The sequence below is a fragment of the Macrobrachium nipponense genome, chromosome 1 (assembly GCF_015104395.2).
Source record: "Macrobrachium nipponense isolate FS-2020 chromosome 1, ASM1510439v2, whole genome shotgun sequence".
NCBI classification, from domain to species: domain Eukaryota; kingdom Metazoa; phylum Arthropoda; class Malacostraca; order Decapoda; family Palaemonidae; genus Macrobrachium; species Macrobrachium nipponense.
In genome coordinates, this window is record NC_087200.1 from 104915541 (window position 1) to 104928535 (window position 12995).

Consider the following 12995-nt stretch of genomic DNA (forward strand, 5'->3'; position numbering starts at 1 on the left):
CGAGTGAGGCTATCTCCGAAAGTGGCGGCAGAGGAGGAGGAGGACAAATGGCAGATACGTACACTTAACTTTACAAAACACATTAACAAAACTGTAACACTTAACTTTACAAAAAAACTTAAAATAAAATTTATTTTGTCTTTTTTGATTTTTACATTTCTTTTTACTTTTTTATAGTTCAAGTAATTTCAATTTCTTCACCACCGAATGGATGCCAATCCGTTTACGGAATTTTTCGAACCACCCATGAACTCTGGGGTTCCCGTTGATGTCCCCTCTCCGCCGTCGTCTTCGGCTTGGGCAATCAAATCGCCGAAAATAGCACTGGCCTTCTGGCAGATTGCCTTCTCAGTTATCGTATCGCCATCGATTTCTTTGTCCTCGATCCATACAAGAAGCAGCCTTTCCATTTCATTATGCACATGGTTCCTCTTGTTGGGCAAAATAGTGACGCCCTTGGAAGGTGTAGCTGCTTTGATGGCTTCCTTCTGCTTAAGGATGGTGCCTATCGTCGACGGATTTCGGCCGTATTCCTTAGCGATTACACTCAACCGCAAGCCAGCTTCATACTTTTTTATTATCTCCATCTTTGTCTCCATAGAAAGCATTCTCTTCTTTCTGTGAACTTCAGCAACTTTCTTGGGACCCATGACTATATGTACTGTACGTAATTAAGTTACATATGTAGCACGTATACTAATTAGGTTCTCACAACACGATAAAGTAGCACAACGAAATCACTAACGAATTTACGATACTAAACAAAATCGTTGGACCAAACTAATGCCACATGCGTACGATAAAGCTTCGGGTGCGAAGTGGCCGAGCGAAGGCACGCCACCACGTAAGATGCATGATGGGAGGGATGCTGTCCAATAGGAGAGAAGGATCTCATGGCTTGGCCAGCATCAGGAACCAATGGGAGAGCAGGAGGATGGTGGTGAGTCTACTAGAACTAAGATGGCGGTGCGCGGCGCGAGTTTCAAAATTGTTATCGGGGGAATCTCGGACTTTCAGAAACCTTTCGTATCTTGAAAACTTTTCGTATGTAGAGCAGTAAAATTTTTCGTGTCAGCTTTCGTATTTCGAGTTTTTCGTAAGTTGAGCCTTTCGTATCTCGAGGTACCACTGTATTACAAAGTTATAAGTGTTCTTTCTAATATTTTTCTAAATTTTATTTTGTCAAGTTGAAATTACAGCTCAACAATATCATAAAAGATAAGAAATAAAGCCGGGGAACAAATTCTTATCATATCTCTTGTAAAATATTTACAATGCATCCTTGGATGGGAATTTGTGACGACATTCCCCTCTTCCTACCTCAAGCAAGGCTGAGGGGTTCTCAGCTCACTCACACTCATATAGGTGGATCTGAAGAGTTGCCAGTAGTGATATATGGAACTAGGATAATTTTTCCCAAAAAATTCTTTCAAACTGTATGGCGCCAAATCTTGATCGTATATCTACAATACCCAAAGCTATATGTGATCGTATATATACAATACCCAAGATGTGTGGGTTAAACATTAGTATTTGAAAGTATTGGATTAAAAAAAAGTGTACTTTTCTAAATATGTAATGTATGATTTTTGTGCTAATACTTGTATAAAATTTTTAAATAATTGTATTCTTTCAGAATAACCTGTATAGTTCAAAATGGAAGAGTTTGAGACAAGAGCATGGGATGATGCTCCGGAATCGGAGCTTATGGTAAGTTTCCTTTTTTGTCTACAGTGTATGATTATGTTTACTTTATAAATTTTATGATCTGGAGTTGTACATTGAGAATGTGCTGAGATACTGAATATTTTATTGTGTGTAGTATAAGTACTGTTTCTGACAGCATGACGACGACTGTAAATCAGCAGTAATAGCGCCTATCCTGGTTATTGGTGCTGATGGCCGAGGCCTGGTGCTGCTGATAACCAAGGCTTGGTGTCAATAAACGAAGATCAATGCTAAAGATTCAATTATATATATACGTATGTATATATATCTATATATATATATATATATATATATATATATATATATATATATGTGTGTGTGTGTGTGTGTGTGTTTGTGTAAATAAATTCTTCTGTTAAAACAGGCTAGGTCTCAAGTATAAAAGGCCCATTAAATACTGGTTTAAAACTAAGAACTATATTTCGGTGGACTGACTCCCACCCTTATCAAGTAGTGAATGACTGAGGTTACATTGGCAAAATATATAGTAGGAGATATGCACTTAGGTGATGCATGGGGTCACTGCTGACGTTGGTTCTATTAATTGTCTAAATACCCTTCATTGTTGCCTTAAGGAAGATACTGCCTATATGGTCAGGGTCCCAGGCTCCATTGGGAAGGTTGAGCCTATTACCTTGTTGTTATATCAGTGAAGATTCTCCCATCTGACATTTGTATCTACACCTGCTTTTGTATAAAATTGAGGATGAGTTCCAACCCATGGTATGGTTCATGTTATTTATGTGATGGAAAATTGCCAAACTATGTTGTCCATATCGAACTGAGCTCTTATATTGAGTCAATCTTTCCAAGAGAGATTTTCCTGTGAATCCATAGTATGGTTTCTCACAACCCCCACAGGGGATTTCATAAACCCCTACATCTTTAGAAACTGTTTTCTGCTGAACATTAATTAAGGATTTCCTCATTGTATTCGGATAAGTGAAGACAGAAGGGCTGGAGTGGCCTAAGGTTTGTGTGATCTCTTGTAGATTATGCACTTGAGGGATTATGATTTTGTTTGTGAATTTTTCCTTTTGTTCATGAAACTTACCTGTCAGATATATATATAGCTGTATTCTCTGAAGTCCGACAGAATTTCTAAAACTTACGACACACGTAGTGGGAGTAGGGTGGTTAGTACCCATTCCCGCCACTGGGAGGCGGGTATCAGGAACCATTCCCATTTTCTATCAGATTTCTTATGTCGCCGGTGTTGTAAACACTGTTTACATCACCTCCGCCTCAGGATTTTGGAAAACTGTTCTTGCTTAAGTATCCTCTTGACTTTTTGGGTTTTTTGATATTGGATCGATAGCTTGACATACGTGACTTTGGATTGTTTAGATTTTGGCTTGGTTTTTTCCTTGAATAAGATGTCTGGGTCTAGTTCGGCTAGCGCCAGGGTGTGCATGAGGGATGAATGTAAGGTGAGGCTACCAAAGGCTTTGGTTGATCCTCACACAGTATGTAAAGGTTGTAAGGGACAAGTTTGTATGTATGATTTTCGCTGCACTGAATGCAAAAGTTTGACTGATGTAGTACAATGGAAGACGTATGAATCCTACGTTAATAAATTAGAGCGTGACAGGACCAGGAGGTCTTCCTCCAGGAGTAAATCGGGTAGCAGACAGGGTATTAATGTATCCCCTTCTAACCCTCCTGTAGAGTTTGTAACTCCTAACCTCGTAGTGTTACCTTCGGGCCCTCAAGTGGTGTCTGCGGAGGGTAATGCCCTTTCGCTTATTTTGGATTCTTTGAAAACACTCGAACCCAAAGTGCTTGCCCTTGAAAATAGGCAAAGTGCTAAGTGCAGTGATAGTGCCTCTAGTGAAGTGGAGGGGGCGTCAGATCGGCCCTATAGCGCCTCTAGGCTGGGACCTCTGCCGGACTCCCAGGACTCAGGGAGAGGGCATGTCGAAGGCTGAAGGAGGGTTACGGGGATCCCCCACCGATCTGACGTCCCATTCAGCAGCCCTCCTGTAGACGCATCCCAGGCTGCTAAGGAGCGTGGCCTCGGCACGCCTCCTTAAGATTGGTTTTCGTCCTCCGACGCGTCCTCCCCGCGCAAGGGGTGGGAATCTCGTCCGGATTCGCGGCCTCTGAAGAGGACCTTTCAAGATCAAGACGCTTCACGTCATGCTTTGTCTGATTGGCGGTCTTCTCCGGAAAGCGTAGCTTTTCCGCCCCAGAAGAAGACTAGGACGTCATCTGACGATGACGCCTTCGAGCGCCCCAGTCGCTCTAGAGCCAGGGCTTTTCCTGTGAGAAGGAAGAAGGCGTCCCCTCGCCCCTCGCCTTCTCACAGGCACAGCTCTTCTCCTCGCAAGGAGACTTCTCAGACTGAAGTGATACTCGCTATGCAACGTCAAATGGATGCCTTGCTTAAGCAGAGGGAGACGGTTCCTCGTCGCAGGAAGGACGACAGACTGCCGGTCAAAAGGACCAGACAGTCTCCTCCGCCTTCTCCTCGTTCTTCCCCGTCTCCGGTTGTTTCGCCCTCTAGACTTCGTTCTTCTTTGGAGAGAGAGAGGTCTCATCGCGCTCCCCTCTCTTCTCGGCGAGAGGACGATCGGCATTCCGATCTCGACGCTTTTGTGGACGACGAAGTTGAGCCTATGGGACGGACTTCAGTACGTTTGGATCCTCGTAGTAAGGAAAAAGCGTCTTCCTTTTCTGCTCCTCGTAGACCTGCTCGTGTCGACGATCAGCGGGACGCTCATCAGTTTGCAGTTCCGGTATCTTCACGGGACGTTCGTAAGGACGCTTCGCGTGACATTCGGAGGGACGCTTCGCTGACGGACTTGTTTGGGGCGCTTCGCTGGACGCTCGCAATGGACGCTAGGATGGACGCTCCGCTGGACGCTAGTAGAGGAGTTTCGTAAAAGCGCTTTGGACGCGAACGTGGAAGTTCGCTCTCACTCGGACGCATTTTTTCCCGAGTCTCTGCTGACGCTTCACGTCTACGTGCAACATCACGTTCACCTCAAGCTTTGGTTGATCCTGTGACTGTGAAGGATTCTGGTTCGGATCCGCTCCCCACTTCTTCTCGACATCGCTCAGATATGAGACTCGGAGCGAAGGGTCTTTTGCCTCTTCCTTCGGGGTTTCACTCTGGTAAGGAAGAAGGAGAGTTAAGCTGCTCTTCGGAAGAGGTTGAAGGAGATCAACCTTCGACGTCTGACAGTTCTTCGGACTTACCAAGTCTTAGCTCGGCTTCTCCGTGATTCGTTCGGGGATACCTTCCTTCCTTCTGCTCCGCCTTCTCCTCCCTCGCAGTTATCTTCGTCGAAAGCAAGCAAATCACCTGGTTTTGTTAAGATGAAGACTTCGCTATCGACCAAGAGGGCTTTCCGTAAGGTTAATACCTGGATGGAATCTAGGAAGGCGCAAGAAAGGACCACTTTCGCCCTGCCTCCGTCTAGGCTTAGTGGTAAGGCAGGGATGTGGTACGAAACTGGTGAGGAGTTGGGACTGAAAGTTCCTACTTCGGCGCAAGGAGATTTCGCCAGTGTTGTGGATGCCTCTAGGAGATCTCTGTTAGCTTCAGCGAAGGTTTCATGGACGACGTCTGAACTGGATCATCTTTTGAAAGGCCTTTTCAGGTCCTTGGAAGTATTCAACTTCTTAGACTGGTGTCTGGGAGTGTTAGGTACAAACCAGTCTCGGTAACGCCAGATTCAATTAGCCTCGGGGAGCTGTCCAGTGTGTTGTCATGCATGGACAAGGCCGTCAGAGATGGCTCGGAGGAGTTAGCCTCTCATTTTTCAGCAGGCGTTTTAAAGAAGAGATCGCTTTATTGCAATTTTGCTGCTAAGTCTGTCTCTCCCGCACAGAGGGCAGCTTTTGTTTGCGCCTTTTTCGAGCCATCTCTTCCCCCAGGCTATGGTGAAGGATCTGGCAGTAAGCCTTCAAGAGAAAGCCACTCAAACCTTTTGACTTTTGGCCTCCGTACCGCGACGGTGCCCTAACGGGGCCATTCCACGTCTTCAGGAGCCCAATAGCCCAATTAGTAGAGAGCAGAAGCCCCTTTCGTGGAGGAAACTTCAGCTAGATCTTCACCCCGAAGGAAGAAGATCTTACCTAGGCAGGTAGAGCCCCGCCGCTAAGTCTTAGGGGCCAAGAAGTGAGAGATCCGTCCTTCATGTCACCGGTGTAGGAGCCCAGGCTGCAGTTGTTTATGGAGAAGCCTGGAGAGAGAGAGAGGCGGACAAACCTGGTGGTCTCTGCCAAGCATCATAGAGAAGGGGTTACCAAAATCCCTTTCGTAAAGTCCGCCCCCGCTGACCTTCCAACTCCCAGGGACTTGGTCCCCGTCGGTAATCCTTCGAAAAAGGGAAAAGCGGAAGATACCTCGTTCTAACCTTGTCCGAGCCAGATGCCTCGAAGAACGCGAGCAGTGGTGGAAACAGGTCTTAGACCTGGCAACGCCAGGATTTGTTACAACAGAATTATGTTTCTTTGTAACCGAAAACAATCGGGAGGGTGGCGGCCCGGGTCCTTGGACGTAAGTCGTCTCTAAACCACTCTTTTATACGAGAAGCCAGAGGTTTCAAGATGGAGAAACACCTCAGTCAAGTTGCTGGGGGCCGGCCTTAAGACCTGGAGATTGGATGGTATCACTCGACCTTACCAGGACGGGACCTACTTTCATGTCCCCGATACATCCCCAATACTAATTGAAGTACCTTCGGTTCGTCCATGAAAGGAAAGGTCCTTTCAGTTTCCAGGGCTCTTTGCGTTTTCCTAATCGGTTTTGGACTGAGTACGGCCCCCTCCATTTGTCTTCACCATTTCTTAATGAAAGAAATGTGGCGAGGTGGCTCCATCGTTTCCAACATCAGGATCTCGCTCTATCTGGGCGACCGAATCTGGCTTCCATTACGAGCTCTTCGCAGACCCCAGTGCCTGAAGGACCTGCAAAACACGACTCTGTACTTTTAGCTGCGTTCCTGGGACTTCTGGTGAACTTAAAAAACTTCGAAAAAGTCACATCTGACCCCCAACACAGTCCATCGTGTATCTGGGGATTTCAGATGGATTTCAGTTGGCTTTTCGGGCCTTTTCCAGGTCCCAGGAAACGTCCGGGGCAACCAAGGCATAGAAAAAAGTGTTCAGCCCTTTCTAGGGAAGGGAGGATTCATAGCTCGGTTGGAGGGAATAGGAATTGAGTCTGCTGGGTACCATTTCCTCGCTGGAGAAGTTTGTTTCCCTGGGGAGGTTACAACCTTCGACCTCTTCAGTTTTCTTCCATGGTCGGACAGTTTGGACAGAGGAAGGGACAACCTCGAAAATGACTTTGATCATCTCAAAGAAGGAGTAAAGAGCCATCTAAGATGGTGGCTCGATCCCGTTGAAGCTGTCAGAGGGCATTGTCCAACAAGCTTCCGGAAACCCCACGAAAAAAACCTAGTGGTTGGTTTCTCCTACGTGTCATCCCACGGGTAGAGGAGCAACACTAGGGGCGGAAGAAAGAAGTGTCAGGCACCTTGGGGGGAAGGGGAACAGGTAGCCTGGCATATCCAAACTTCAAAGAGCTGGGCAGCCAGTTCAGTTAGCGCTACCGGTTCTTTCAAGACAAAGGTCTTCCCGTCCGCGTAGGTCCAAGTCAACTCGGAGACAACACCACAGCCCTGGCATACTTTGAAGAAAGAAAACAAGGAGGAACGCACTCTCGCCTCCCTGGTTCGCTCTAGCGAAAGAGATTCTGCTTTGGGCGAAGGGAAGATAGAAACAATCACGATCGTTGGACAAGGTTCATTGCTGGAGTCCGAGGAAACGTCCGTAGCGGATTCTAACTCCAGTCGACAAGGAACGGTTGCTGCCGACAGAGTGGGGACCCTCCATCAGAAAACGTTATGCCAGGGGCTGCTGGGGGTCTTTGTGGGCTGTCCCTTGGTGGATGTTTTTGCAACCTCAAGAACGACGAAACTTTCCTCTTTTACTTGCTCCCCAGTTCTCGCTCCGGTGCGCAGTTAGCAGTAGACCGCCCGCTTATTATGGGATTGGAACAGGGGTCTAGATCTCTAACTCATTTCCCCCTTTCCCCCCTTCAAGATCCTGGGGGAAGTTTGATGAGAAAGTTTGCAAGCTTCGGAAGGGACCGGAGGTTAACGTTAAATGCCCGCCCCCTTTTTGTCCCGCAGCGGGACTGGTTCACAGAGGTGATTGTAATTCCTGGTAGATTTTCCGAAGATCTCTTTCCAATTAAGGGAGAGATCTACCTCAAACAGCCCAACTTTCGAGACGGTACCACAAAAACCTCTCCGCTTCCTGAGTCTGACTGCGTTCCAGACTATCCAGAGCTGGCCAGATCGAGAGGTTTTTCGAGACAGGTTGGCTAAAACAGCTATCGCCACCGCGAGGAGACCATTCATCAAATCGCGGTTTAACCCATCGAAGTGGGCAGCCTTTTTTAGGTGGAGCTTTGTGTAAGAAAAAAGGAAGGGTTTCCTCTACCACGACCTCTGTGAGCCAGATCGCCGACTTCCTACTTTTTCTCAGACGAGATTTGAATCTTGCAGTGTCGACCAATGTAAGGGCTAACAGAAGTGTTTTAAATCTTGTGGTTTTTTTGGTTTTTTAGTCCATAGAGGTCTAGACCTAGCCAATAACAAAGATTCTCCATGATCTTTTGAGGATCTTTTGAAGACCAAACCAAGGTTACCTCTTCCTAAGTTGTCCCTTCTTGGAACTTAGAACGTGGTCCATAAAGGTTTTGTAATGTCCAAGTCGCTTTGAACCTCTTCACACTGTTGTCCTTTTGCAAGACTTGATGAAGAAGACTGTATATTCCATAACTGCTCACTCGCCGACGGGCAACAAGAGCGTTAGCGGATGATACAAGCTATTAGTAATCATGTCAGCTTCAAAGGGGCATAAATGGCGGTCTGCTTCTTTGGCAATGCTCGTTTCTGGTCTAAGAATGGGGAAGTCCCCTCCAAACCTTGGCCTAAAGAGTTTGGAGATCAAGGGTATGGCAGAGATCATTGGTCAAGCAGAGCCAGAAGGAGTCCCTGTGTCCTGTCAGGGCTCTAAGGAAAGGAATACCTTCGAAGAAACAAACGGAATTGTAGAGGTTCTGCGGGAAAGAACTTATGGTGTTCGGTTTAAAGAGACCAAGGCAGATAATGCCCATTGTCCAAAGAATGCACTAGCATTCTTTTTAATGGAACACCATAAGGAAGGCGCACTCTTCTTGCAAAAACGACAATGATTTTGGACTGTTTGGAGAGTGAACGCTCACGAAGTGAGGAGCTATTTCGACCTTGGCTAGCCTTTCCAGAAAAAATATGGGCCCTCAAAGATATTTTGAAGTGCCACGATTTTTGGAGGGAGTAAACTCGGTGTTCGCCTCCTGCACTACCTAAGGGAGGTTCGGGAGGTGAAACGACCGTACTGAAAATTGTTACTCTCTTCGGGCCATACGTCACCGCAGACACTATTTTTGGGGGTGCAGGAGGTAGCACTCATCCTTTATCCCATAGAAAAGGGTAGGTGGTTTTTTAATTTTTGTTTTTTAATCTTTGTTTTAGTTTTGGTTGTAGGGTCAGCCGACCGAATGCCCAACTTTCCCTTCTATTAGCCTTTTTATGTGGGAGTATGTTTTGTTAGGCTTAACGTAGGGGGTGGGGTTTTGGCCTCGTTTGCCCTCGGAAGTTAATGGGTTCTTGGTCTAGTCACATTTGTGGTCACGTCCCCTCCGTTGACAGATCATCTGGAGCGCACCAACTACACAGGTCACTACCTTGTTGGTAACTCTATGGAAAGCAGATTGCAGGCTTGGGTTGGACAGTAAATCATGAAGTCATCTATGCTAAACAGGTAAGGAACCAATATGTCAATTCATCTACATGTTATATGGTTTCCTAAAAATCCTTTTCTGTTCTCTCCCACCGCCACAAGGTGGGATTCAGCTATATATTGTTAAGAATACAATAAAGTTGGTTGATACTTACCTGGGTCCAGGATATTATTATATTTTTAAGTACCCACCCACCTCCCCTCCCTAGGAGACAGTTGGAGATAGAAATCTGATAGAAAATGGGAATGGTTCCTGATACCCGCGCCTGCCCAGCGGCGGGAATAGGGGGTACTAACCACCCTAACTTCCCACTACGTGTGGTCGTAAGTTTTTAGAAATTCTGGTCGGACTTCAGAGAATACAGCTATATATATTATTCTGCCAAGGTAAAGTATGAACAAACTTTATTGTATTTTAACAGTATCATTTTCTTTGTTTTTCTGTGGGTTTGTAAAAAAAGCTCTTTCTGCTTTATGTAATGGACTTTTTGTGTTCCCCGCCCAGATGAAATAGGTTCCTTTATAGCCCACTCATTTCTAAGGTAAAAATATTGCGTATAAGACCAGAGAAAGCTGCTAAAATTGGTAAAATGCCGAGCATTTATTCTGGGCTGGCTCACCTTTATTATAATTTGGTTGCGGTATGGTTTTCTGGGCGAGTGAAACCCCTCACCACAGGGGTCCTTTTCCATTTAGCCTCTCCCTACATCAAAAAACCTTCAACTAGAGAGGAGCCGACTTAACGGCCCTTCACTACTCGCTTATTACCGCTGTTGATGGCTAGCGCCTCTGATGTCATTCCTGCAGATAGCAACCCAAAGCTTGGCCTATACAGGGGGGGGGGGGGGGTGTGTGTGGTGTGTTGTGTGGTGTTGTGTGTGTGTAAGAGGTAAGGTGGGTGGGATTTCAACTGGGTGAACACAGGATCCTTTGCCCAAAAGAAATTAGAGTTTTTCCTACGTCAAAATCCCTTTTCTGGGGCTTAAGCCTGTGTCGCTCCAGTGAAAATAGTACCGAGAATATGCCAAGGTTTGGGAAGAGGAAGTACATAAATATCTTAAATAAATAATAAAAATCAAAAAAATTAAGGTTAGTTTGCTTATAATGTAGATTAAGTTAAACAAACAGGTAACCATAATGGGCAGATACAACCTTAAAACTAGACAAATTTCAAGTCATCACAGTTAATTATACATTAAGAATGAAAGCCCTTCTTATGAAATAATCAATATGTACAATATATTGAACATCCAAGGGTGCCAGTTACGGCTGGTGACCGTAACCGGGTGGCTTAAGGCAAGAATACTAAATGAGGGCTGGTAGGAAGGAGAAGGCAAAGGATATACATAAGCTGGGACTACTTACTACTATCTCCCGCAGTATCCGGGGGAAACTGTGTTTCCCGTCTGCTACTGCTGGAAATTTTAAGGGCTTCTAAGGTGACTTAAGATAATGGCGTTTTGAAATACTTTGTCGGAGACTTCCCAGGCCCAGTGTAACTTCTTGCAGATCTTCCAAATTTCATATGTTGGAAAAAGTTTATTGAGGTTATGCTATAGCTCTAATATCATATACCCGTGGTAAAGGACTGGCGGGTTTGGCTTTCGTTTGATAAAATATAAAATTTGTTGCCAGGAATTTGAATTGTATAAAATGATATTGTCATTTTTGTTACAATAAATTTATAAGGCAAATACTTACCTGACCAGATATATACGATTTTTAAATGCCCACTCAGCCTCCCCGCAGAAGTAATCAGGTGGAAGAGAAAGAATTCTGATTAGAAACGGGGATCGTTCCTAGTCCTGCCACCCGGGCAGGGCGGTAGATCACTGACCTACCTGTTAGCGTGTGCCGCGAAATTTGAAAATTCTGTGGAGACACGGAGGTCTATAGCTAGTATATATCTGTCAGGTAAGTATGATAAAACTTATTGTAACATGACAATAATCATTTGTTGCCTAATTCTTTTTAGGGAAAATAGTGCCACCTTTTCTCTAATGAAGCAGAGGGCCAGAAGATATCAGGGTGGTTCCTGTCTAAGTATGCTTTCAATGAAGTGACTGGACATAAGGATGGGTCCTGTGGAAGCGGAACAATATTCCAGGGGGCCCACCTATCTAATGGATCCTCATTTTTTGCAAGAAATTGGCGATCTGGAGAAAGTAACACTTCTCCTGAAGGGAGAAACTCTATATGACCTGGGTCTCGAGATAAAGCCAACAGTTCTGATATTCTGGCTCCTGAGGCCAAACTTATGAGGAATAGTGTTTTCCTCAATAGGGCTAGATAGTCACAAGGTACTATTAGTATCCGAGGCTAACTTAAGAGCCTCATTTTTTTAAGAACCGATTGTACAACCGACTTGGGCCCTCCTCAGTAGGCGTCCCCTGAGTCTGGCGCAAGCTCTGGGGATAGATGTAAAGTTGATCTGTAATCTCTTGAATCCGATTGGAAAAGCTTTGTAAGAGCATTTGGTGTAGTAATGGTACTAGCTGCCAAACCTTTTTCAAATAATGATCTGAAAAAGGATATTGCAAGATTTGCGGTCATGGTTTGTGCATTAGAGTCCCTCAGGAATGCAGCCAGTTTTTTAACTGCTGAATCATATTGACGAAGGGTTGATTCACGTTTATCAGATTCTAAGAACATGATGTTCTGAGGATCGATATCAGCATCCCTCTGTGCTGCAAACTTCATAAAGTCCATAAAGTTAGGGCTTTCTGAATTCCTGAGGAAGTGAACACAGTCCACGTTTGCACTAGTTGTGATAGTCTGGGGTTGGGAATCCGTTGAGGGCAGAGTCCCAACTCCAGAAGAAGAGGGAACCAATTGCTCTTGGGCCAATTGGGAGCTATCAGAGCGATGTGACCCTTGAATGTCCTGAGCTTGTTCAGAACTTTCAGGAGAAGATTCACCGGAGGAAAAAGGTAAATCTTCTTCCATTGATTCCAATCTATAGCCAACGTGTCCGTGGCATAAGCCAGAGGGTCCAGGTTGGGGGCCACATAACAAGGGAGTTTGTGGTTCGACTCCGTGGCGAAGAGATCCACCTGAAGCCCCGGTACTAGCTGACAGACCCAACTGAATGACTTCTTGTCCAGGGACCATTCGGACTCCAGTGGGACCGAATGTGAAAGCGCATCCGCCACCACGTTCCTTATTCCGGCAAGGTGAGTGGCCGATAGGTGCCACTTGTTCTTGCCTGCTAGTGAAAAGATGGCTATCATGACATGGTTCACGTGGCTTGACTTGGAACCTCCCCTGTTGATGCAGTGTACTACCACTGCACTGTCGAGTACCAGCTTGATATGAGATTTCTTGGCTGGATAAAGTTTCTTCAGGGTGAGGAACACTGCCATAGCTTCTAGCACATTGATATGAAGCTGGCAGAATGGAAGGGACCATGTTCCTTGTACCTTTTTGTACTGTGAGTACCCGCCCCAACCTGTTAGAGATGCATC

At 45.6% G+C, this 12995-nt stretch overlaps 1 protein-coding gene across 2 annotated transcripts in view; it reads left to right on the forward strand.

Annotated features, from left to right (window-relative positions):
* Positions 1-12995, forward strand: part of LOC135219518 (negative elongation factor D-like) — a 166419-nt gene that overhangs the window by 20974 nt on the left and 132450 nt on the right. For both annotated transcript variants that reach the window (XM_064256348.1, XM_064256347.1), the window contains exon 2: positions 1637-1710. In XM_064256348.1, the coding sequence (XP_064112418.1) occupies positions 1657-1710 (54 nt within the window). In that variant the 5' untranslated portion in view covers positions 1637-1656. The remainder of the gene's footprint in view (positions 1-1636; positions 1711-12995) is intronic.